Source organism: Pyrgilauda ruficollis, unplaced genomic scaffold (genome assembly GCF_017590135.1).
Source record: "Pyrgilauda ruficollis isolate IOZ18807 unplaced genomic scaffold, ASM1759013v1 scaffold5, whole genome shotgun sequence".
Taxonomy (NCBI): Eukaryota; Metazoa; Chordata; class Aves; order Passeriformes; family Passeridae; genus Pyrgilauda; species Pyrgilauda ruficollis.
The window spans coordinates 11154597-11181363 of record NW_024526599.1 but is presented as its reverse complement, the minus strand read 5'-3'; the positions used below and the strand labels follow the sequence as shown (position 1 = coordinate 11181363).

The 26767-nt window shown below is 38.9% G+C and overlaps 1 protein-coding gene across 2 annotated transcripts in view; it reads right to left on the bottom strand.

Moving 5' to 3' along the window:
- LOC121360383 (polypeptide N-acetylgalactosaminyltransferase-like 6) overlaps positions 1 to 26767 on the bottom strand; it is a 74633-nt gene that overhangs the window by 20235 nt on the left and 27631 nt on the right. For both annotated transcript variants that reach the window (XM_041480173.1, XM_041480172.1), the window contains exons 2-4: positions 24682 to 24799; positions 17714 to 17821; positions 4156 to 4377 (exon numbers count right to left, since the gene is read on the bottom strand). In XM_041480173.1, the coding sequence (XP_041336107.1) occupies positions 4156 to 4377; positions 17714 to 17821; positions 24682 to 24799 (448 nt within the window). The remainder of the gene's footprint in view (positions 1 to 4155; positions 4378 to 17713; positions 17822 to 24681; positions 24800 to 26767) is intronic.

Below are 26767 nucleotides of genomic sequence, written 5' to 3'. Positions count from 1 at the left end.
CTGTTTCAGAATGAAACAAATTCTGACAAAAGCACAGGATGCTGTCTGTAAGTCATTATACATACTTAGTTCTTGAAATGCCATCGTAACTCCCTATGGACACTGTAGTCCTTGCAGAGAGCAAATGAGGTATAGAAGTATAGAGAATACAGCCTCCTAGAGCCCAGCAGTTATATTGACCAATATTCTTTGGTAATTCTAAAACTCTACAACTTTTCCCAGGCAAATGAGTTCCTGAAAGACTTGCTGTTGAGGTAGTAGCTGATGTCCTGGCCCTCCCTGCACTGGGGCCAGGCTGTCACCCTGGTATACACTTCAGCCTTCATGGAGCCTGGGAGGGGTGAGCCAGAGTGGGAGAGCCAAACTCCCAGAGGTTCTGGGAGATGCCCTGCATGCTCACCATGACATGGAACTCTCTGTACCAAAAGCAGAAGGAGGGAAAGTGTAGCAATCTAAAGACAATTGTATGTTCAATATCATCATCTGTGAACAATGACTGTGGAGATGGTGTTAGGGCAATGCTTACGGATACAGCAACAACAAAAGCACCTTGTACTATCAGTTTATATAATACTCTCCCTATATCTTATTTAATGCCTTAAATATGAAAATGGATTTAACTCCTAGAAGACATTAGCAGTATTCATTTATGTTACTTTTCTTTTGTTTGAGCAGCACTTAGAGCCAGTTTTAGTGCACTGCTTACATACTTAGATAACCCTAGGGCCATCAATGTCTATGGATCAAATATATAAAAATGAGCCACTTCTCCTGTCAACTGATAACACAGTAATTTCAGAACTATTTATCCTTTGTGTGAGCCATAGAAAAGAAAAAGTCAAAGGTAAAGAAGTCAAGCACTGCCAAAAACCTCACTGAAGAAACACGGGACTCTTACTCAGTGTGACATTGATCCTGATAAAAGAATTTGAACAGTCCAGCTGTGCAGCACTCGGTCTGTGCAGGGTGGGGTTACATCGCTTTTGTACAACAGATGTGTGACACTTGCTGGGCTCAGATTGACTCATTAAGGGTATGAGAATGACACATTTTAAAGAAAAGAAAATAACTGAAAAAAGTTAGTGAGCTCTTAGGCTTTCTTCTTTTTTCAAATGTGCCACTTGACTTTATGTGTGACAGTTTCATGTCAGTGCTGTAAAAATCCATGAGTTTGGGGCTGAGAAAGGAGTACGCTCGGGTTCTACAGCTTAGCACTGCTGCACTGAGACACTTCCTCATTAAATTATCAAAGTTCATGTAACAGCAAGTGAAACCAAGATTAAATAATTCCTTTTTGACTGAGTAAAACAACTTTTTTTTGCACCATCTTGACTATAGAACTCATGAAATCTAAAATAAATGACAATGTCTGATATTATATGATTGATTTAATGCAAAGTGTGTTTTCAAAGATACTGGAAGCTGTGGTATCTGCACAATATATTCATGCTGGATCATAGCTTGTAAATTCATGAGTACTTCCTAAGAAAACACCTTGTGGCAAATCCACACCTATTGTTTTAGGTAGCAGGACTTCAAATACATATTACAAATATATTATTCTGTCTTACAAAAAGCATGGGATGGGTATTACTGTTTTCAGCTCGTACCAGACTTCCTAGTATATTCAAAAGAGTAAGAACAAAACTTAATTGAAAACTTTCCTCTTTTCCACAGTGGAAAAGAATACATTTACGTCACTCAAATACAGAACTGACAGTCTCACTAACCTTAATCTATCTGGATTTACTGTTACATTGCTCTACTGCACATATTTCAGATGTTAGAAGGCAGAACAGATTATCAAGGGTATGTACACCCTGCCAGCTACAAGGGCAAAAGGCACCAACACACGTAAGAGATAAGTCCATGACAAGTGTGGAAAAATGACTGCTTTTTGTTTTCCAAACATCCTTCTTTTCTATCATAAACAGATCTTTTCAATAAATGTAAGGGTCAGATTTTAAATAAATGTGTTTGCAAAAAAGGAACTGAGCAGAGGCTGTTTATGAGACGTCTGCTTTCACACCACATGCTTTTACTAGCTAGATATCAAAATACTAGAGCCAAACTTGTCCGTGTACTTCATTGTTTACTCTTTCTCAGACTGGCACAGGCAAGCAGATAGAAAGTAATGGAAGCAGAGAGGGTACTAAATGACAGTCAGTCCTGGCACAGACTTGTGGTGTGTATAATCAGCAAGGTTTCAAGAGCTGCGTGATTCCTACAGAGCAGTAACATTACAGTCTGCTTCCCTCTTTCAGTTTCTCACAGCCATTGACCTTCAAGGTTTTTCAAGGTCCTCTCAAGTGCCAACAAATTAATTAAAATTGCATGGGAATGTGACAGTTTCAGGAAAAACAAGAGAAGGAGGGCTGAAAGTTTCCCTGTTATTTTAGAGAAAGTATGTTTTAAACAAAAAAGAAAATCTTTGGTCTTCATGTCCTTCCTAAGAACTTAGTAAATGCTTTTAAGGCACAAATTTCACACCATTGATATGATTTTGATTTGCTGTTAAAAATACTTGGGTTTATGCAGGGATTGTATTAATATTGCTGTTAGAAGAATGGATACCTGAATCACAAGCTCCTCCTCTTAGACCCTCTTGATTGAGTTAAGGATTGTCCAGCTGGCCAGAGAAATTACACATCTCCTGATCACAGCCCTCCAAGGACACCCATGTATAAATGTGAAAGATGGTGAAGGAAGATCACAGTAGCAGTCAGCAATCTGATCCAGCCTGACTTCTACTGATAAATTCCTTGCCTCTCACTACACATTAATCTCATAAAGAGTGGGCAGCAGGGTCAAAAAGAAGAAACTTTAACAACAAAGGAATTAATTACTGCGAAGAAGTAGCAAACAGTATGACACATATAATTCGGAGGTTTTTTGAATATCTGTAACTGATCGTTTATAAGGAAGAATTAAGTATTGCTAGTACCAGAGAAATGTATTTTAGAAATCTCACTATGAGGTAATTTGCCTTTCTAAACATAAATTCTGGAGAATAATAGAGGTTCCTATGTTTGGAAGTCTGTAGTCCAGTCTTGACCACTGGGAATATGCAGACTTGTGCCTGATCCTTCCTAATGTTTTGGTCAAAGTTTCAACTTCATCCTCTGGTTTCAAATATGAAAGTTAATTTTCTGACAGCCTCAAGAACATACACAGAAAATCAGAAAAGGCTGGAACTCACAGTACAGATATTCCTATGTTTTTTTAAAAAGTAGCACAGTACACTGGAAGAGTGAAACCTTCTTTATATATCTTAATGAACTGAGAGGAAAGAGCCTTCTGCACGTGGCCTATCCATCGCATGAAGCTCCTGTAGTCCATGGGGGCAAAGGCTACAGCAATTTTTCAGTGCAACTAAGGAAGTAATTTCCTCTCCTGGCTTTCCTTGTGTTCTCATTTCTTCTGCACAAAACAAACTGTCAAACCAAGGTTTGCTACAGTTCTGCTCTTCAGAAAGGTCTGAATGCAGAACATCTTTGATCACAGGTGGAGATTGGCAGCTGGCTGTTTGCTCTGCCCCTGCTCTGCGGTGTTGCTCAGATATTGGCTTCTCTTTTGTGGTTTCTCCCTCCCCTCATCCATCAATGGAGAAATTGTATTTTTCTGCTAGTGGTACCTCAGTAATGACAGTACCTACAGAATACACAGAACATGTGAGCAAAATCAGTCCTTTTAAAAGGAAAGTATCCAGGCCTTGCTTGTCACATTTCACGTGTGAGCACACCTAACTCCATCTGCATACAACTGTCCTTGTAAGGACAGGAGGAGATATACCAGTAGATATGCAAAAAACCCCAAGCAGTGACCTCAGACCTCCTTTTTTCTAAGGTGATTCTCTGAATCTAAAATCTTCTGAGACATGCAGTAAGGAGTGCTACATACTTTTTTACTCATTCTTGTCCTCATTGTGAATACATCATATGCCCTCTACACACAAAGCTGTAATGAGTTGCAAAAGCAACAGTGATAGTTCTAAGACATGACAGTTTCTCATTTTAATGGATAGTTCAGGGACTGTTTCAACCACTGTGAACTTCCTTAATAACACTACTTAACATCAGGTTTACTGTAATTTAATAGTTTTAATTTCCCTCAATCTAAAATGTTAGATTCATTTAAATTTGATCTGTTCCTCACCTCCCCCCAGGCAGCAGGTGGAGGCTCCACAGGAGGGTAATATTTGGGGACATCCCAAGCCACTGCAGCCATGAACCACTTGAAATCTTTACACTTGAGGTGCTTGCGCAGCTCCTTCTGGGCAGAGATGTCACCAGTGGAGAGATGCCTGTACTCAGGCCGTCGCTGGTAAATGTACTCTGCAAACTCATCCATCCACGTCTCGGCCACTCGCTTCAGGTTCTGCAGGGCACAAAAAAGAGTAAACATTAATTTCTTCATGTTTTGAGTGAATGATATTCATAACAGGGAAAATTTTAAACAAAACAAAACAAGAAATCAGCATTCCACACAATTTTAAAGCTTAGCTGGTCTCATTTCTCAGTCTTAAAACCTGGAAAAGTTCCAGTAACTGTGTGCTATCTTTACGGCAGTGTTGAGAAAACACTACAGAGTATTAAGTACCCTGCTTTCCTGCTGGCTCTGTGAGAGACAGTCTTCTGTCTGTTGAACATCCTATTTTCCTTCACATTCTTTATGCATATTCTTCATATGGGGTTTTGATTAATGATGGATGTTGAACAAAAATTTCCTTTCTGCTGCTTACATTGGTCCCTGTTTTTTCCCTGTTATTTCAGACCTGCTAATGTGGAAGAATGGTTCAAATTCTTCCTTCTTATGTATTTCACTTTGCATTTGAAAGGCATCTGAATTTCAATCTGTCATGATACTGCTTAGTCACCAAGCAATTCCTACCTAAATTTTAGGGTGAGGTCTTACAAGTGAATGCCTGGGGGCAAGCAGCCCCAAAGAGGAGTTGATCAGAAGAAAAAGACCTCCTAGGATAGGAGCCACAACAACCTGTGGCTTTCTGCACTCACTCATCCTAAGAATGTATCTAAGACTATTTAGTTTCCATGAAACCCAGTTCTGGCTGTGTTCCATGAAGTTCATTTTTGTTGTCATTTTATAGGAAACAGAATTACCTATTTTGCTGCATAATAATTTATTCAAATTATAATTAATTAAATTAGCTGCCTCAAATTATAAAATAAAACAAATGACATTACAAAGAAAAGTTCTGGGTAGACTGAAGAGATATATTTTATTGTTATTTACCACCAAGAAGGGGGCATTTTTTTCCTGTATTTTTGTTTGTTTTTAAAATTCCTCCTGCAACTCAATCCACACAAATTTATATGCAGATGTAGTGGGGCTTGGTCTATTCTGTATTGCCACAGCTGCCCAATAACCTTTTATTCCACCAAAAAAGCAACATCTCTCTGGATGACATTGAGACACTAGGGTGTTCTTGCTGCTTTGTTTGTAAAAACAAGATAATCAAGTTTTATAATATACTTTTTATAGAACACTAACAACAAAATGCTGAGATTCACTCTGTAATAAGCTGGAGGACAACATACATCTGATTACCATCAACATAAGGTAATGTTTCTTTTCAGAACATTCTTTGCATCTAAGTAAGCTAGATTCATACTCTGCCTTGCCTTCAAGATTGACTGGAAAATTCTTTTCCTGAATTTTATTAATCCATGTAAACTGAATGTCTCTAAACTAATAAGGCTTATCTGAATACAAAGACAGTAAGACACAGAACAAAGGAAGTACTTTTAGCTGACACTGCAAGATAAGTTTCTATGTACTTTCTCTCTGTGAAGCAAATATGTTAAACCTGCAGGGATAAAGCAAGTAACATTAAAGCAGTGTAAGAACTCACAACACTCATATCCCTATTCAAAAATGGCTTGTGCCCCACGTAAGTTTGACTTGTGTTGTAAATTCATGAAGACCTACATAACTTTACAAGAAATTAGAATTCAAGAATAGGAACTGGGTAGGACAAAGAAAACCAGAAAAAAATCAAGAACATCATCTGAATGACAATCTCACCTTTCTAGCAGAAAACCTGTAACACAGAAATTTTCTGACACGTAAAAATACTATGTGCTGAGATTTCATACAGGCAAAAAAAATAACATTATTAGGAACATTAAACCAAAAGGCAAAATAATGAAAATATGTGTGATTTCTAGCATAACTTTCATGGCAATGCTGCGTACCTCATTTGCTACAATGCAAATGAAGTTTAGGACTGTTCTATAAAACAGTTTTTTGCAATAACTTCATCTGATAGGCTATTTTCATACTTAAAAACCATACTATTAAAAAAAAAAACCAAAAAAACAAAAACCCATACAGTAAAAGTACAGTAAAAAATAAGAAGTTCTCTTAAGAAAGAAAAATTCAAGGTAAGTCTTGCACCACCTATACTAAGAGTAGTCTCTGATGCACTCTCTTGTTTAGTTACTTGGCTGCACTAAAAGTACTGCATTCTGCTTTAGATGATTGTTACCAATAAAACATGAGTCCAACAAAAATCTTGATATTATACCTGGTCACTAACTTAAAATTCTAATTCACTGATCAAAAACTTTTTGTTTTCCAATACCACCTTTTTAACTGTTTGGGTTTCACATGTGTTTTTTTGTAAATCCACCAAACACAGTATTAAAAAGAAAAAGAATCTGTTCTTCCCATGATTCCCCAGTATCAGGTAGGACACTTTGGATAAATCTGTTTAAAACTCTGCCTCCCTGTTCTTCCAAGACCATTCTTTCCATCACAAGCTAAAAAAATGCCTGTAATGAACTAGTATATTATCCTTACTATGTTTATACATTGATTTCATGAGCCAAACCCTTACGAGGCAGCCCTTTCAATAGATTAGTTTTTAAAAATGCAGGCTTTCAGTAGGTTTGTTTTTAAAATACATACTCTTGATTTGCTAGCTCTAAATCTCCAGACTACTTATGAACATGACCAAAAAGAACACTGTGTTCTGGAGTAGTGAGAAGCTGTTTCTGCGACAAGCACTCAGCATCTAAACAATTTAGTTTTAAAGAGGTTTGTTGACCTCACTTAGCCTGGGTTAGCATTTCTTATCCTTATTACCACTATACAAGCTCAGAAATCACCAAACTTCCTTTTAACATAAATGTGTCCTGACTAGTAGTAAAACTCCCCATACTTGAACTGAATGCAGTCAAGAAGAGCTGCTGTCCTAAAAGCTAGTTTGCTGCAACCTTGCACAGAAAAGGCAAACATCATTTACCTTCTTATTTAGAATACAGCATGTTCCTGGAGCAAAAATACAGGCTGTCCAAGATGAGATGGGTGAACTTGTAAACCAAAAATTCCCATTCTGTGGCTGTCTAGCAGCATGATAAATTGCAGAGAACCTCTTAGGATCATAACTCTTCTCTGCAAATTATGGTAGGGAGCTGCTGGGCTTTTACTCATCCTATCTGAGGAGCACAACCAAAACGAGAGGCCTCATCTCTGAGCACTTTAGGCCTACCAATCAAATAACTTACTGCAAGGTAAGGATGTAATTTCAAGTCCTTTACACGTCTTCCAGAGTTGTCATTCCCATAATTTGGGTGGATGTCTGACCCAGTGGATGGAGGAAGGAGAATGCTCACTTCCTCCTTGCCTGACCCTTAGGTGAGGCTAGATACGAGCTGAGCAGGTCATATAAGCCCCACAAGTGGGAATGGTTTTGAATAGCCACCCAATCTTGACAGAGTCTAGCTGTAAACCATGCTTTAAGCAGTTTGACTTTGATATGATTTCTCTCTGTGTGGGTAAGTGCCCCAGAACTTGCATGCCAAAGAACTTTAGGAGCCTACCAGATTAGGTCACATTGTGTTAATGTCTTACAGCATCATTTAACCACTCATTTTGTTTTCATCATCATGAGACATTTAAGTTTCACAATGAAACTAGTCTTCAAATAATTCAGAGTAACAGGAATTAGATTTGAATCTTCTTGATTTCTGTCTCCTGTTACTATTTATGTAATCTTCTACAGAGAACTCCTTTAAATGCCAGTTTCTCAAATGGCATCAAATATCACTATAGGAAGACCCAGTTTTGGTGTGTCTTTGTGGTAGATCACTTTTGCTTGGATGCAATCTGAAAATCTCATGTAAATGCATGTGGAAAGGAAAAAAAAATAGAATCATAGAATCACTTAGCTTCAAACTGACCTCAAAGATCATCAAATCCAACTGTTAACCCAGCACTGCCCAGTCCACCACTAAACCATGTCCCTAAGTGTCACATCTACATGACTTTTAAATACCTCCAGGGACGGTGACTCAACCACTTCCCCGGGCAGCCTGTTCCAATGCTTGACAACATGTTTCTACAGCTGAAAATGGCGTAGCTTAGCTTGGTTGACAAATTCATTGCAAGGCTACAGATGTCCAGATTGGTTATTCTTAATAGGAAAAAAAAAGGAAAAAAATAAATAAAAACAATTCAATGAAGATCAAATAATTATTAATTAGTTACATGAATTGACACACAAAATAAAGAAGTCAGAAGGACTCTATGTGGACATCTGAGGAGGTTCTCAGGACCTATCCAAGAAGACCAATGACAATTTGTTCTCTCTTTTGTCATTTTCAGTGAAAAATTTCTGTATAAGAATAAGTAAGGCCAATGGTATTTCAGTAGATGCATATTTCCATATGTTAGGTTGTAACAGCTGTCACAAAGAAACTGTGAGATGAATACAACAGTGACAGCAACCACACTGAGTCATCAGCTGTCATCAATTCCTCATTTACACATTCTTGATATAATCTTAATCACTGTTACAATTTTACTTTCTGGTAAATTCTTTACCACTGGGCTTACATTTAGACAAATTTTATTTAAGTTTATATGACCTCACATATTTAAGACTCTGCTTTTGCTTCGCATTTTTAATCGATAGTCTACAAGACAGTAAGTTACAATGTCACAGATACATGGATGTCATGGTTTACCCTCAGCTGACAAGTAAGCAGCACACAGCCACTTACTCAGTCCTCCTTAAAGGGGTGGGAGAGAGAATCCGAAGAGTGAAAGTGAGAGAACTCAAGAGTTGAGATAAAGACAATTTAACAGGGAAAGGAAAAACTGTGCACACAAGCAAAGCTGTTCACCTCTTCCCATGGGAAGGCTGGTGTTCAGCCATCTCCACGAAAGCATGGCTCCATCACACCTTTTGGTGACTTGGGAGGACAAACACCATCACTCTAAACACCCCTCCTTCCTCCTTCTTCCTCAGCTTTATATACTGATCCTGATGCCATATGGTCTGGAATACCCCTGTGGTCAGTTTGGATCAGCCGTCCTAGCTGTGTCTCTTCCCAGCTCCTCACCCTGCTTGCTGAGTGGGGGTGGTGGTGTGAAGAGCAGAAAATGCCTTGACCCAGTGCAAGCCCTGCTGAGCAATAAGGAAAATATCTCTACATTGATAACCTTTTCCAGCACTAATCCAAAACACAGCCCCATACTAATTACTCTCAAGAAAATTAACTCTGTCTCAGCCAAAGCCAGCACAGCAGACTTCAATAAAAGAGTTTAAATCAACTTGACTAGAGAAAGAGAGAGACAAATGAGGACTTCTGCACTTGAAAAAAGAAAATTTTTCATGGGCCATTTTCTGTCCCTTTTTTAAGTGTGTAAGATCACCTGTCATTTTCAAGAGACGTGATATTACTCAGTGAGAAGAAAGCAGACACCGACCATGAGACTGGAACATCAGGGTGAGACAGGGACATGTCAAAGAACAGGTCCATAAATATTAGCTCTAAGGAAAGTTTAACTGGATTAGTCCCTAATATGAGAGGGGTAGTGTTGCTGTTCATTTGGGGGTCCCCGGGGAGTCCCTGGGGGGCCCCCAAAGCTGTATCTTCACTGGCTGCAGGCAGGCAAGGAGACTCCGCACGGCTCCTGAGGGTGCTGATTAGATGAGGGTTTTTTGGGGGTCCCACCCCCGGGAGCAGCATGGTTTCTGAGGGAGAAGGGAGAGAGAGAGAGCCTAGGGAGAAAAGGGCCAAGAGAGAGGGTAGTTCCTCGCTTTGTCACTGTGGATGGTGTGCTGGCTTGAGATGACAGCAAGGGCTCTTAAGAGAGCTCCTGAGCTATACTTCGAGCCAGCACACCTCCATCCTCTAGGTGCATCTTTTCCAATTAACATTTTAGATGCAGCACTTGGATTAATATAACACTGTAATTCCTGTTCTTTAGTTTCTCCAGATGTTCTAAAGATTTTTATCAAGTATCACTAAAGGAGCACAATGGTTCTATTGTTTGTTTCATTTCACCTGCATAACTGTTTTTTTTCTGCTTTTGTGTCTACCTCACCACACGTAACTGACCCTGATCTCAATCAATAGACTTTACTTTTGTCAATATTAAACTACTACTGGAACATTTGAAACCTGTAATGAGATCCTATTGTCCTGCATTTAATCTGAACATTTTCCAGGAAGCTGGATGTCACCAGCTGGTATTTGTCACATGAGACCGGACATCAAAATCACTTTCAATTATGCCAGTCAAATACGAATCACCACAGTATGTCTGAGGCCTGACTGTATTTTGGTTGTGAAATGTAAGAGGGAACATTACTGTTTACTTGCCAAGAATAACACAACAGTCTCAGCAACAACTGAGACATTAATCTCTTTTTCTTCCTAGTAAAATTCTAGTGGTATTATTTTCACCTCACCTAAATCATCTTACCAATTTAGATTTTTCTATTTTTTTTGTGAAGCACAGTATTGTTGCTAATTCAAAATGTGTGTTCTGTTTACCTCTAAAAGCAGCTGTATTTAATTTGGCTGGAAATAATACAATATACAGTTTGTTTTACACAAAATGTATTTAAAAAGTGCATTGGGATCTATCCAGTCAAGACAACTCTATGTTCCTCTGGAATATGGGTAGCATAATGTTACAATGAATCATCACAGAGAAGAGAACAAAGTGACTGGAGGAGCTCATCCAACAAGTATGGATTAATATGCCAGAAATGGCAGGGTATAAAACTCCAGAGCACTCACAAAGAGAAAAACGATACCCTCAGTTTTGTGCAAAGATCCTTCCATCAGTGTCAGAACACAAAGTTTACCATTTCTGTGAATTTCTAAAGCAGAAAAACAATAAAACATTTCCTGGACACTAACCATGGTCTTGTGATGTTCAGGTTTTAATACTTTAACCTGCCCACATCAGTTAAGCCTCAGCTGGGAGGTTTCATACCTTTCCCTTTCTTCCCTAGCTCCCTTTTAATTTACACAGTGCTACTGTTCTTCAATATTTTCCCTTCTTGGGTATCTTATTTTGGTTCCTTACACATAACTGTGTTTAAACTTAATTGGGTTTCATATCAGAAATATTTATGTAAAAAACTCCAAGAACCAGCAAGACCCAACCAAATAAAGAGATGTCTGCAGGCATAAAAGAAATGCATCTGCATGGAAGACATTATTCTAACTAGGTGACAAAGTTGGTGTGGTATATAAATAAATCTTCTATGAGTTAGCACAGCTGGCAGAGAGGCAAGAGCCTATTTATTTTCAGCCAGTAGTTTGCAAATACCTAGAACTGAAATTCCACAGATGTCATCTGAAATCAAACAGGATTTCATTCTCTCTATAAAAGTTTGTATCTCCACCAGGTACTCAAAAATAATAATTTAAGAACTATGCATTGGAAAATCTAAACCTCTTGCTCAAATGAGGCCAACCTGCAGAATTTGGGGGCAGGAATGTTTCTGGTTCTAGTGAGGATGCTGCCTGCCCCTAGCTCTGTGGGTGTGAGGGGGCTGTGGAACACAGAATGACACTACAAAAACATCTCCACAAATTTGCTGGCTGTTGCCATGCTTGTGTTACAGACCCATACAGACCATAGCCCATCCCAGCAGCTGAGCCTGGAAGAGTTCAGGGGTTTGACTCCAAATAGGTTTATTGAGCCTCATAACTTGGGTTCCAGTGCTAGCCTATGCAGTAAATCCTGACAAGTAGATGCTACCACTTTGATGTAGTTATTGTCCAAGAATATCGCGTTCTCCATCTTCTTTGTGATCTTTTAGCTAAGCTAAGCTGTCTATCCCATTGTATCCCATTGTCTATCCCAGTGACTTAAAAGAAAAACTTCTATTCAGATTGGAGAAAACATAAAAAAACCAAACCAAATGCCCAAAAAATTACTTTGCCTTTTTTGTATTCAAGGATTAGAAGATCAAAGAATCACAGAATGGGTAATGCTGGCAGGGACCACAGCGGGTCATCTGGTCCAGCCTCCCTACTACAGCAGGGCCATCTCAAAGTGCATGGCACAGGATTATGTCCAGATGGTTCTTGAACATCTCCAGTGAGGGAGACTTCACAACCTCCTTGGACAATCTGTTCTGGTGCTCAGTCAACTGCACAGTAAAGGAGTTCTTCCTCGTGTTCATTTGGAATTTCCTGTGCATCAGTTTCCACTGCCTCTTGTCCTATTGCCGAGCACCACTGAGCAAAGCCTGGCTCCATCCTCTGACACCCTCCCTTTAGATACTGACAGGCATGGATGAGGTCTCCTCTCAGTTCTCCTTTCTCAAGGCTGAACAGGCCCAGCTCCCTCAGCCTTTCCTTGTAAGAGAGATGCTCCAATTTCTTAATCATCTTTATTGCTCTCTCCAGAAGCTCCATGTCTCTCTTGTCCTGAGGAGCCCAGAATAGGACACAGCACTCTACATGAGGACTCACCAGAGCTGAGTAAAGGGGCAGGATCACCTTCCTTGACCTCCTGGAATGTTCTTCCTAATGTACCCCAGGACACCACTGGCGTCTTGGCCACAAGGACACTGCTGGCTCATGGACAGCTTGGTGTTCACCACAACCCCTATGTCCTTCTTCACAGAGCTGCTCTCCAGCAGGTCAGCCCCAGCCTGAACTGGTGCCTGGGGTTTTTCCCTCCCCAGGTGTGGGATCCTGCAGTTGCCTTTGTTGAATTTCAGCTGGTTCCTCTCTGCCCATCTCTCCAACCTGACAAGGTCCCTCTGAAGGGCTGCACAGCACTCTGGGGTATCGGCCACTCCTGCCGTGTCATCAGTCAACTTACTGAGCAGGATCTGCCCCTTCATTCAAGTAATTCTGAATGAATGAATATGTTAAATAATACTGGGCCCAGTGACAGGCCTCCAACTAGACCCTGTGCCACTGATTCCAACCCTCTGGGATCTGCCATTCTTCCTCATAGAGCCAGCCCTCTCTCCACCTCACTGTCCACCCATCTAACCAACTCTCCTTGAGTTTGCCTGTAAGGATGTTATGTGAGACAGTGTCAAAAGCTTTGTCCAAATCAAGGATAATAATTTAAATATTTTCGTTGGTAAGTACTCTGTTTGAGATCTTAGTTTAGTTAATTTTAATAATAAATGCATAAGTCTCATAATTAAAAGTATTACAATGGAAACAAAACAGCTGTATTGTGTAATAATCATAGTTATCATATATTATAGAAGTGATGTTCTAAGAAGGTGATTCTTGCTTGATTCCTAAATAACGTGCCTGTTCTAAGCTGATGTTGAACCTGCTTACTGTGTTTGCTGAATCATTACTGACTTTTTGCTACAGTCCTTTGTGCTACAGAGGTGATTGCAAAAGTGCCAGCAGCATTCCCTGAACAGCATGCCACAGCTATCCATTCACACTCTGGTCAAGAGAAAATGTAGCCATCACCTAAATGATTCTTCTGATTCTTTAATCTGCCTGGAAAAAGAATACAAAATGTTCACGGACCACTTTAAGAAACTCCCAGCTATTGTTTGCAGATGGAAAAACATAGACCAAAACAGTCATATTAAAGGAAGCCATGACAAAACTGCAAGTGTGGCCAGAGCACCAGATGATATAGTTACAACAATTTTCTTTGAAGATCCGTTTTGAAGCCACACAAAAAGGCTGAGACAATGGCTCAGGTGGAAATCTGAGCCCACTTTTATCAGTTGAATTCCTAAACCCAAACTCGTGCAAGTTCCAATTCGGTGACACCATGTAATGAGAGAAATGTCATTGTGCTTGTGCCTGATGTGCCAGACAATCACCGTGAAGTGGGATCCCATGTCCTGGCAGGCAGGGAGGAATTCAACTTGGGTTAGCATCCAATTTGAATTTCAGTGGGATTGCCCTTCCCTTCAAAAAGGCCTAGTGTGCTAATGCTCTGTGGTTAATCCTAAAATGCTGTGTAAAATACCTGCAAGAAAAAGAAATTCTGTAGATATATTTTGAAACTTATTTCATCTCTGCATATCCTATGGAACAGTGAGATTTTATTGATATATTTCTTACAGCTTTTGTAGAATCACAAATAGAAAAAAACACCCAAAAAGCAAATAGAAAACTAAAGAAAATAAATAATAAATTGAGATACACCTAGAAGAAAATGCTAAGAATATTCTGCAGTCCAATTTCATAGGTAACTTGCTAGAAGTAAATGGCTTAGCTGGAATTGTTAAAAGGGAAGCAACAACCAGAAATACAAAAAGCAACTAAAATAATCCAGTAAAACAATTCAGTAGTTTTTAGGATGTGGGGATTTGCTTTCTAAACATGCCTTACCTAAAACAAACAGGCAAAATTAGTTATTATTTATTGCAGTTTTGTACAGAGATTGACAGATTTGGAATGAATGAATAATTATGTGGTGCTTCCAGGTTATAAAGTGGAATCAGTGTTGACATCTGCATGCCTATTAATATTTCTTTACGTGCAATTACCTGTAAATTTAACACTAACTGCTTTCGGCAAGCAGCAATATTTCAAGACATCTTCAGACAAAAAATATTCAGTCTTTTTATCTACATTTGATTGTCAGAATCTGTTTATAAATCTACTAGGCATGTTTATGGCTTTCTTTAGTTTTGCCTGCAGCACCAAACAATATTACTAACTGCTTTATATGTGTATGCTTTTCAATTTATGTGGGATGTGGCAGCAACCAATAGGCATAAGCTTCCCCAATCTTGAGTGACAGGTAAGATGGAAAATTTATGTCATGATCCATACTATTATGTGTGGTACAATAATGATTATTTAGTGATGGGGAGGTCTAACAAAGTTTTTGACAGGTCTCTGATTTATTAAAGCATATGTAATTCTCATGCCAGGTTACAGCTCTCTAAACAGATACTGAGATTGGTCAAGTGTTACACAGCTGGCTGAAACTGTGTGTTGAAACTCACTGCTAAAAGATAAAGAATGGTGAAATCCCAAGGGAAGGTAAAACACTTACTTTAAAGATTATGTTTTAAGGGTAAACATAAGCTGAAACAGCTGGAAAGGAAACCCATGGCATGATTTGGGCTATGCCTGAATTTGTCTAGGAGCTCTGTTCTCTTCCTAATTCCAGTCCCCATTTCCCTTGCGCTGGTGCTGGGGAAGAGGATGGGAAAATTTGTCAACCTTTTATGCAGTATCTGCACAAGGGGAAATTCTCCCTTAGTTAACAAAGGTCTCTTGCAATCATTTACAGAATCTGAGCTGGGCTTTCTAGGGCTTATTCCTTTGGGAACTGCATCTCCGGCATGCTCCTTTAAACAGCAGAAGGTGGAAAAGGATTTAGTAAAAAACCATTGTGGAAACTTCTTAGTAGTAAAAAGTACTGCTTTTGGCAGTGGGGATAATATTTCCAGATATTATTGTGTTACTCATTATATATTTGAACTAGAAGGAAGTTTTTAATAAAAAACTCATAAGGTGTAGATTATAATCTTTGGATAATATAACACTTGGAGGATAAAGCAAAGACAGTTGAAATATCCAGGCCACTCCTGTGGATATTTGCCTAATATTATTTTGGCTAACATCTCTGTTTGGGGCTGACACACTGAAGATTAATCTGTCCTTGATTTTCATTTTCTGGCAAGGATGAGAGAAAGAGTATATTTTTAGATTTAAAACTACACACAATATGATGGGTCAAGGACAAAATTCTCTTTCTTGCCTAGTTATTGAAATAGCCCAAAACACCAAAGCATACAGATGCTCTTGTGCTCTTGTTAGCCTTGATGCAATGGAAAGAATACTGTACTGGAAAGAAGCTGTGAATCTGAGAATTCAAAGTTTCTTTTAGTGACAACTGTATGTCACAAATTTACCAAAGCATCATGTTTTGGACTGCCACAACACAGAAAGAACTATCCATTATTGAATGAAAGGATAAGACCCACCACTAGATCTTTTCCCACAAGTTATAAAGTAATCAGTCTCTGCATGGGCAGACATATCATATTTATAACTGGAAATGTTTTTTCAGTAATATTTCATACATGATTTATTGAAATGAAGCTAAAATAACTAGTACAGGGTGGCTGCAGGCTGTGGCTACCCGATGGTTGTAGGCATTCACAGTGCCATCATGAAAGCCGGTTAAGTGCAGAGCTGTGCAAGATGCCAGTAGCATAAATAGAAATTACTGTATTCTGCTCCTACAGGTAGTGCACGAGGCAGCATATTCTCTAATGAGATACTATGTGCTGTAACAGAAGAAAATAGAGACTGAGGTTTGAATTTCTTATTTCCAGTTGTGTGATTTTTTGCAGGGAATATCATAAGTGAAGCAGTTTCATTCAGGCATTCCAAAAATCTGGGTGGGGCAACTCTGACAGGACACAGAGCTATACTTGGTGAAGATATTAATCTCACAATTTAGTCAATACAGTTTTTGCCCCCACCACTAATTCCATTACTGAATTTTGTGCCACAGTGTCTACACTGATGCCCTGTTAATGCAAATTCTTCTTTCTGTCTAGCCAGCTGGCAGGCAGGCAGCACAGGCAGCCTCCGTTTTCTGCTGCAGTTAGTACAGCAAGCCTAGTCCTGCGGTGCTGAAACCGAGAATATCTCCCCCTTAAAGCAAGAAATTCATTCTTTTATTCATACCACATTTTCATTATTAAGAAAAAACTATGATTCATAAAGTATTACCCTATGGCAATACGCAGACTTTAATATTAATGCCATTTTATTATTAAAAAAAATCCTCTAAACCAGAAAAGATTAAACTCAAGCATGAATAAATACCAGTATCTTCCTGGAAGCTACATCTGTGCCCTTCATCTCCCATCTTTTGACATCCTGTGAACATCTCCAGAAAGTTACAGAACATTTTCTCTTGAGCAAAAAGCCCCTCATAGATATGAATGTGTTCAGTAGTCTTTGAGAAATGTCTAGAGGTCTTGTAATTTCTCACTCTCACAGCTCCAAGCTGGCTGTATTCCACAACCAGATTTTACACAAAAATGAGACAGTCGCTCAATAATTGTTACTCAGTCCCTTTGCCTCAGAAAACATCCCTTCCGTGAGATTCTGCTAGTTCTGCTGACTGATAAGAAAATGTGAATTCAAATTAGTCCTGCTTACAAAAACTATGACTGACAACACTGTGCAATTTGAGAACTGCAAGCCTTAGGTTATTCCTAGGTTCTTTTGAATCAGCATGAAACGTGCTTCTGTGCTGAGACGTCCAGCCCTGTAATTTTAAGCTTCCATTTTATTCTTGGCAATCTTATCTCTGAAAGGCAGGATAACTGCAGTAATTGCACATCTCATTTCAGAAAAATAAAGAAACATTCATTTTCCATTTTAATAGTTTACTGGAAACTGGTTCACAAGGAATGAAGAGACTGATAATGAATGAAAATGAAAAACAGCAAGACCCAATTACTCACCCGTGCAAGGCTGGTTCCAGAAGGGACTTTATAGGGGACGTACTTTCTGTAGATATGTCCAACTCGAGAGCATGGAACATCATACATGCCACCTCCACACATCCACACCTGGAAAGCAGACAGAAAGCAAGTGAAAGAATGATTCTGGAAACAAATGAGGCAAAAAAAGCAGATTTTAGCTAATGTGTATGTGAAAAATACATATCATTCTGTGCTGACCTCTCCCATTGTCATGGTGGCCTTCTTGGCATGCTGGTAACTGGGATATGGTAACATGGCAGACTCTCCCACCCAGAATCTAACTGTGCAAAAGCAGAGCATGGTCAAAAGAAAATTATAAAATATATAAAAATAGAATAGGAATAGGAATAGGAATAGGAATAGGAATAGAATAGAATAGAATAGAATAGAATAGAATAGAATAGAATAGAATAGAATAGAATAGTATAGTTTGGGTTGGAAGGGAGTTGAAGTTCAGCCACTTTCATAGTGCTTGCCTGTTTGTGTTATAGTGGGTATATCTGTCTAGTATGTGTGTGTGTATATATATATATACATATATATATATATATATGTAGTGAATATATCTACCTGAATTCAGCCCCTGACTGACTGCTATTCATACTGTGAATGGTGAAAATAGGGGTTAGAGTGAAGGCTTGAATTACAAAGTGATTTAGGTAGCTGCTTCTTATGGATCATTTGTGTGTCAGCCCTTACAGTCCCTTAGCAATTAGCCATGGCATCCAACTGAGACCTGATAATGAAATGTTCAAGCATCTAATCTCATTACAGAGCAAACCTAAGTACACTAATGTAAATGTCTAAGGAAGGCTGGAAACCAGTGAAAGTGGGGCTTTGTCCTTAAATTCCATGGATGCAATGTGCAGCTGGATAGAGTTGATAGAGCTAGTTGGGAAGCTGCTGCTTACTACCTGCCATCACAGAACTGACTAAGGCATAGGAGCTCTGGGTAGTTGCCTCTGGACATGACATCTACTCTCCCAGTAAGCACAGTCCTTCGTAGGGAGGAAGTTTACTAGTGGATTGGGAATGGAGACCCAAATGAATGCTCTGCCTCCATGCCAAAATAGCTTATTACCACCCAGAGCAAACTTGCATGAAGTCATGCCATGTGGACATGAGGATAATTTTCTTTAAAAAAAACATTTTGTAAAAGCTGCCTCTTAAATAAACCTTGAAATCCTCACCTGTTTCATCTCACGACAGCTAATTCACTGGAAAATGTGCATAAACATAGTAAATTATCACAAAAGCAAGAGTATTCAAATAAGGTTATTTACCTTTCTAACAATATTTCAGTATTTCCTTTGTATGTTACATCATTTGTACTTTTTTTAAGTGGGAATTTTCTCTCTGTGCCTGTCTTCAAACAACCCCATGCATCAATGAAAGCACAGACCTCTGTTTACTATTTGTTCTTGTTTTTTAAATGGAGTTGTCATTTCAAAGGCTATACAAATTATTACTGTGATTAATCATGGCTTCTTAGAATGGACAACATAGCAGTGTGACTCAAAGGTTAGCCCAGCAAAAATTTAAAGGACAAGAAAGCAGAAATTACATATATATACACATTCACACACATGTATGCGCCAGTATTATTTTAACTGAGGCAATGAGAGCTGCAGTAGATATATATTGCATTTCCTCTAAAGCAGTAGGATAACAGTTAAAAAAAAAAAAAAAGAAAAGAAACCCCAGTCAGATATGCTGAGGCAATAACAAGTGGGAGGAAATAGCACTGTGTTAGGCTTATATTTGATAGATATAAAACCTGAAAATGCTGTGCTGCACCTGAGGTATGCTGTGCAGGGTAATTGAAATGAATCTTGGACTGCCTTGAAGGACATTTAGCAGCTGTTCCTGTTTATCTTTCAGCTTCAGAATGGTATTAAAAGCATTTTTTATATTTTCCTGAGAAGATAAATTCTGGCAACTTTGTCTTTAAAATGTGCATTTTTATGTCACGTGCACTAAATACAAGAAATTGGAGAATGACTACTGTGTTAAGTATTACAGACCTCCAGTATACCATGAAAGAAACTCAGGTGGTTTGGGACATTTGGCAAAATTATATCAGAAGCAATGAAACTCTCAGGATCGTTAATGTCTCCTTCTTACAAAAGCAATGAATCTGGTCTGCAGCTGAGGTATAAAAAACAAAGAGAAACCAAAATAATGCAATTCCAGCTTGGAAAGATCAAAAGAGTAGTTTATATATCAACTAGAGGCTATCTCACAATTTATCTTTATATGGCTCCTTCCAACAGAATGTTGCAAAACACTTTATAGGGATGATAGAAAGCAAAAAGCAGGCATTAACACAAGCTTTAAAAGAAATTAAGCTGTGGTTATGTGGCTTTGTTCCTGACTGGAGTTTAGATGCCACAGATGTATTTTTTGGCTCTGTTCTACAGCTCCTGTGGGATTTTGGGTGAATCACTCTCTTTTCACATTACTTCTTTGTCTTTTAAATTGAATTCTGCCTTCTCTTGTGATTCTCCCATCTTATCTCTCTGGTTTATGAGTGATCCAGCCTGGAAACTACCTGGAAAATGTAAATACTGTGCATGCAAGACTGAGATTCCAATCCATATGCTACTCTGTAGTCATAATTACTGTAGTAAGAGACTCATGATTTTTGAGCAGTGGAGGATGTGTCGCTGGGGAATAGGAACATAAACATACAGCAAATTATGCAAAGGATTTAGAGGGTACTGAATGGACTTTGGATTAGGCTTCAAAACTAAATGAGAAATATACTGCTGCTGAGAGTCAGTAACAAGACAGACAACAGTGAGAGACATTGAAATGAAGGGAAAATACAAACTGTAAACTGGTGGAAGAGAAATATAAAGTATTTAATACAAAGGCGACAACTTGGCGCTCTTCATATTGTGCAAGAGGGATGACTACAAACAGGAGAAATGTATTACGATAGTGGGGCTGAAAAAGTTGTAGAAAATAACAATATAAAAATGTTATGGGATTTTTCAGTCACTCTTCTTGAAATATAAGCCAGAAGAATAGATTTGGCAGCTGTAGAAAAGGAGAAAGAACAATATTTTCCTGTGAACTTCTACACACAGTGAGAATGTTCCTCTAAATGAAAAAAAAAATTGAAAAATAGGATCACTGACTGCAAATCTACAGTCAATGGGTCTGCAAATTGCAAAACCATTTACTGGAGGTGAAGTGGGATTTCCTGTCAGGAAATATTAAAACTGTACCATGTAAACTGGGAACTGATGACTGTGGGTATTTCAGCAATATCTCCAGCACCTCTAAAATTCTGAAGAAACTGGCAATAATCCACATTTGTCAGTCCTTCATATAGATTATAACTGCACTACCAAGTGGTAATGCTCCTCCATTCCCTATCTCCTGCCAAGATTGACAGCTGTGGAGGGAATTAATAGTGATTATGATGATAATGAAAGGGATTAATGAACTTGGAGGTGTAGTTTGGAAAACAGGGATGAAGAGAATTTGAAAAATGTATTGGCATAGATAAGGATGAAACAACTGTAGATACAGATGACTACCTTCAAGAGGCTAGGGAATCACCATTAGCATTTTTGTTAAGGTATGATTTACAATGCCTGAGGAATGCCTAATGCAAAGGATTGCACTGGGTTTGCATGGCCAGGTTTTGGTAGCAGGGGGGCAATAGGGGAGGCTTCTGTGAGAAGCTGCCAGAAGCTTCCCTCAGGCTGAACAGGGCCAATGCCAGCTGGCTCCAGGACAGACACGCCCTGGTCCAAGGCCATCAGTGATGGTGGTAGCACCTCTGGGATAACAGATTTCAGAAGAGGGAAAAGTTACTGTGCACCTTTAGCTAGAGAGAGGAGTGACAGTATGGGAGAGCACCAGCTCTGCAGACATCAAGGTCAGGGAAGAAGGAGAGGGAGGAGGTGCCCCAAGTGCTGGAGCTGGAGTGATTCCCTTGCAGCCTGTGGTGAAAACCAGGCTAAGACAGCTGTGCCTCTGCAGCCCCTGAAAGGTTCATGGTGGAGCAGAGATCACAGAGGAACTGCTGCCCCTGGAGGACCTCATGCTGGAGCAGGGGAAGAGTGTGAGGAGTCCTCTCCCTGGGGAGGAAGGAACAGCAGAGACAACATATGATGAACTGACCATAGTCCCCATTTCCCATTCCCGAGAGTGAGGAGGAGGAGAAAATAGGGAGTGAAGTTGAGAAGAAGGGAAGGGTAGGGGAAGGTGTTTAAAATTTGGTTTTATTTCTCATTGCCCTACTCTGATTTGATTGGCAATAAAATATTTTTTCCCAGGTCAGGTAACCTTTGTCCATGATGGTAACTGGTGAGTGATCTCTCCCTCTCCTTGATCGGTGAGTCTTTTGCTATATTTCCTTTCCCTTACTCACATGAGGAGGAGGGTGTTAGAGCAGCTTTGCTGGGCACCTGGTAAACAGCCAAGGTCAACCACAAGGGTCTTCAGGAAACACAGGACATTAGTATGTTTTGCTACTGTGTTGTGCTGATTACTACATATACCGTCTTACAGATTTAAATTTAGGATTTCCCAAATAGTGGCCTTCCTTGTTATTGTGAAGAGATGCTATTAATCAGGTGAGCTCCAGTGCTTTGCCAGCTTTCACAAGTCTAGCACGCACCGAAGAGTACTGTCAGCAAGATGTCATACACCTTTTTAATGAAAAAAAAAATGGACCCTGAACTGCCAAAAATTAAAATCCTGAACACTTTTAAAAGTAAAATTTAATCTAAGGAACTATTTAATGAAGAGGTCATATTTAGAGACAGTTTGTGGCTTTGTCACCATCCAGAGTACTCCAAATAATTATTTGCCAAGCAAATCAAAGTAAGATGTGGCACCAACACACAGCACCTGTCTGACAACACTTCCACAGACCACAGATGTGGATGCTCTAAGAAAGAGTAAATGTCATCTCTAGATTCACTCAAGTGAAGCCAAGGAAGCTGAACCAGTCTGGTTGTTTGGCTTTTTCACTGACTTTCACTGACTTTGGAACAATTTGCAAGTCCACTGTCTCACCAAGTTTTCTCAACAGATCTGGTAAATTGAACTGTCTGGCCAACTTGTCCTCATTTAATAAGTTTTAAGATAACTGAATCTATAGCTATAGTAAAACCTGCTGAAGCAGAAACCTTTCCCAAACTGACTGTGGTGATTCTGACATAATAAACCTCAGCTCTTTCTGTTTGTCTCTCCCCACTCTGAGATTTTTTTCCAAGTTTTTGTTATTCCAAACCAAACAGCAATATTTTATTTTTTTTTTTACATTTCTTAAATTCTTCCAGTAGGAATTTACTCCTATTTGGCAGTCATTTCTATAGACTATTTTTTCCTTCTTTTAACACTAGTAAGAAAGGACAAGGACCCAAAGGTTATTATGTACTAATAAGATAGATCCAGAGATGTGACTGAAATGAGACACAGGGTGCCACAGCTGCCTCCAAAAAAAAAAAAAAATCTCTCTCACTTGAACAAAACATACTGGGACAATCTGGTATCTCAATTTCCAGTTGTGTTACCATGGTTTCTATACAAAGTCTGGGGAGAACAACAAGTATATTCTTTGCAATGATGAATAAAGGGAATATTTGAAATAGGTTAAAAAAAATCATGGGTGACCTGTCAGAGATCATTGTGACAGCTACAAGTAACTACTTATATTTGCCTCTGAAACAATCTAAATGGACACAAGGTAAATCAATATATTTTAAACATACAGTCTAGCTATTGAGTTTCCCCTGCCTTCCTGTTTTACTTTGCTGAGGTACAAAAATGATTTGGAGAAACACGAGAGTATGCCAGTTAATGCAAAACATTTTGCAGTTCTTGGAACTCCTGAAAAGACAGCCTGGAAAACCAGTGCTGGGTGACAGTGTACATTTCATTCAGCAGAAATGTTTTAATTGCAGCTGAAACTCAGCTGCAAGAGATCTGATATTAGTAATGGCTGACATGCTATATTTATTTAAAGAGCTTTACACTGACAGAGTTTGGAAGTAGGCTGGAAGGATCCTAGAGCTAAATTTGAATTGCAGTTTCAGTTCCAAGCTTTATCCAAATACATTTGACTCAAATAATCTAAGTCAGGAAAGTCTATCAAGCCCTTGTAAAACTTTGCATATAGAGACCACGAGGTAAAATTTTAATGTCTTTGGGTATACTGGAAAATAAACTCAGTTTTCAAAATTAGACATGTTAGTCCTCAGCAAACTAATAAAAATGCCTGTCTTACATGTAGAAAGTAAAAAGACTTTCAGCTCTACATGTAAATGCCAAGTAACTGATTTCAATACACGTGTCCACATACAGGATATGAAGGTATACTATAACATGTCTGGTTGTACACAACATGAGCACTTGAAAACTCCCCGTATGTCATTACAACAATTTAAATGCAATTTTAAAAAATCTGCTTTGTAACAGCTGGCCTGCAGACAACAGCTCATGGCAGCTGAGCTGCTCTAGTGATCCTGCTATTGAAAGGAGTCTTTCTTCCTATGGCTTTCTCTATTTCCACCCATTTTCTTGAGCTGACTCCAGGGGACCCTATCCCCAGAGATGATAAAACTTGTTGATCTGGACAGAAAAATTATTCCATTTTCTTTTTTGCTGGGTTAGTTCTCTGTTGGCTTGTTGAACTGAGCTCAACACTTGAGCACAAACACAGCACCTGAGCAAAGGTAAGTAGAGAAGACTTGATAAAAGGGAAAGGGTGGAATGTCATTCTTTGACAGTGGTCAGAGGGAGCTACACTCAGTGTGATTTTGTATGGCTTCTGGAGCATTTGCTTATGGCACTGTGGAAATTCCTAATGAAAAGAAGTATTGTATTAAATTAATTTTAGTTAAAAAAACCAGAAGCCCAGATGAATGAAAGCATCGTGATAACACCAGCAAGGAAATATTCTATAAAGTGGCTTGATGACTTACCTTAAAGGAGATTTCATACTGCTCTCCTCCCCATATTTCTAATCCTGGATCATAGCCTCCCAGCTCCCAAAACCATTTCCGGTTAACGGCAAATAGACCTCCAGCCATTACAGGAGACCTGAAGGATGAATAAAGCAACACAAACAATAATGAAGATGTTTGGCCCGTGTGTGTGTGTGTGTGTGTGCTCTCGGTGTGTTTGTAGGAATGTTTGTTTGAATTGTGAAGCTGTGAAAGGCATACATAAACATAGGTGATAGTAGCATAACCAAACAATATTTGCCTTTATTCATCCAAAGAGGGGCTCTAGATGAGAAACAGGCAATATGGTAGATCTAGAGAATGGTAGACAGTCATGCACAAACTCCTTTTTTAAAAAAAAATCCCAACAAAACCAAGCCGAAAAAAACCAATAGCCTCCCCAAAAGTTCTGTTTGTTGCTAAGTAACAGAGAAAGAAAGGGACTCTGGAAAACTGCCAAAGTATTTAATGAGTCTCAGTACTCCATGCGAAGTAATGTGCATTTGAAAGTGAGCAAAAGTTTTCAGTTAATTTCAGTCTCATATGTGCTGGCTAGAGAAAGGCAGAAAGGTGAAAGAGCATGGCTGAAGAGAAGCTGTTGGGAGTTAAACATCTGCTTTCCTAAGCACTTAGAATTCCTCAAATGTGTCTCACAGTGGTAATGTGACTTATAGGCAAATAATTTGCTATGCTTCCCATGTTTCCATTTATTCCATTAATAAATATGTGACATTTTCTTAAATTAACTCAGTCTTTTTCACAGACAATATAGAAAACAAATGAGATATTTAAAGTTATTGTTAGAGAATAATAGCAAGAGACATTGTAAATTTATAAGCAGGAATTTTGTACTGGAAAACAAGCATTTTCTCTTTTCTTTCAGAACCAAGACCTCGTTTCTAATGCAGTGAATACATTGACAGCTCTTGAGATTCAAATGCTGCTCTTCAGCTTACTCATTGAAGTTGTGGTGGAAGGGGAATACAAAAGCATCTATGCTGAGCAGGAGGGAAACTACATGCTTAAGAAAGTCCAACCCAACTATGCAATTCCATCAATGCAGATCAACACCAGCCTTATGAGTTTTACAGCAAGAGGCCAGAAGGAACACATTCATGCTGATGGCTGGTCAGAGAGAGAAGAAAAGACAAAGCCATGGGAGACCTGGCTGGCTTCCAGGCAATGTGTCCTTAGCAGAGAGCCGAGATGAAACTGGGTCCTGTGCCCTGTGTCTTGTAGCAGTGAAGCCCCAAGGGAAAATTATTCCATCCTGGGGCATTTTTGTTTTGAACTACTGCTGGTGGTTTGTTTGGGGCTATGGGAGCAGATGGTAGCATCCCGGAAGCCCTGACTGGAAAATAAAAACTTCCCCCTTTGCCACTGGTTTAGGATTTGGCAGTGAACTTGGGACTGGTAAATGTTTCAGGAATCCATGCATAAGTTAGAAGTTTATTGAAGAGGACATCATGTTAATGGAATGTTCTGCCATATTTTCTCTGCCTTAATACGTTTTTAGACTGCTGTCTTTTATCGAAGGCAGTTAAGACGATAAAATAGCAAGCAAACAGCTGAGTGGTCTCTGCCACCATCAGGCAGCCAGTAAACCCCACACATGAATGTTAGACAATTATCCCCTCATTTGCATTCATGGTAATGAGAAACATTATGGATAATTTTCCTTTCACTTCTATATGGTAGCTTAAAAAAATTTAAACTACCCATTTTCATGACTCTTACAGACTAATTTCATATTCCTTTAGAGATTACTTTTTTAAAAGCACATAGAAGCTTTGAGAAACAAAGCTTTGTGAAAAAAAATCCAAACTGGCAAGGCTGTGCAGTGTAACATACACTGAATGCTAATACTTTTTAACTTTTATTGACATTTCACATTTCAGTATTGACTGTATTTCCACATATGAATAAATTAAACAGAGATTTTATTAGAAAACTTCCCCTGAGGATTCTGACTACTACAATACATTTTCAATTCCTACCAAAGTAAATCTAATTACAACATGTCCTTTTTGACTTCAGGTTTGAAATGATCAAAACATAATGTCCT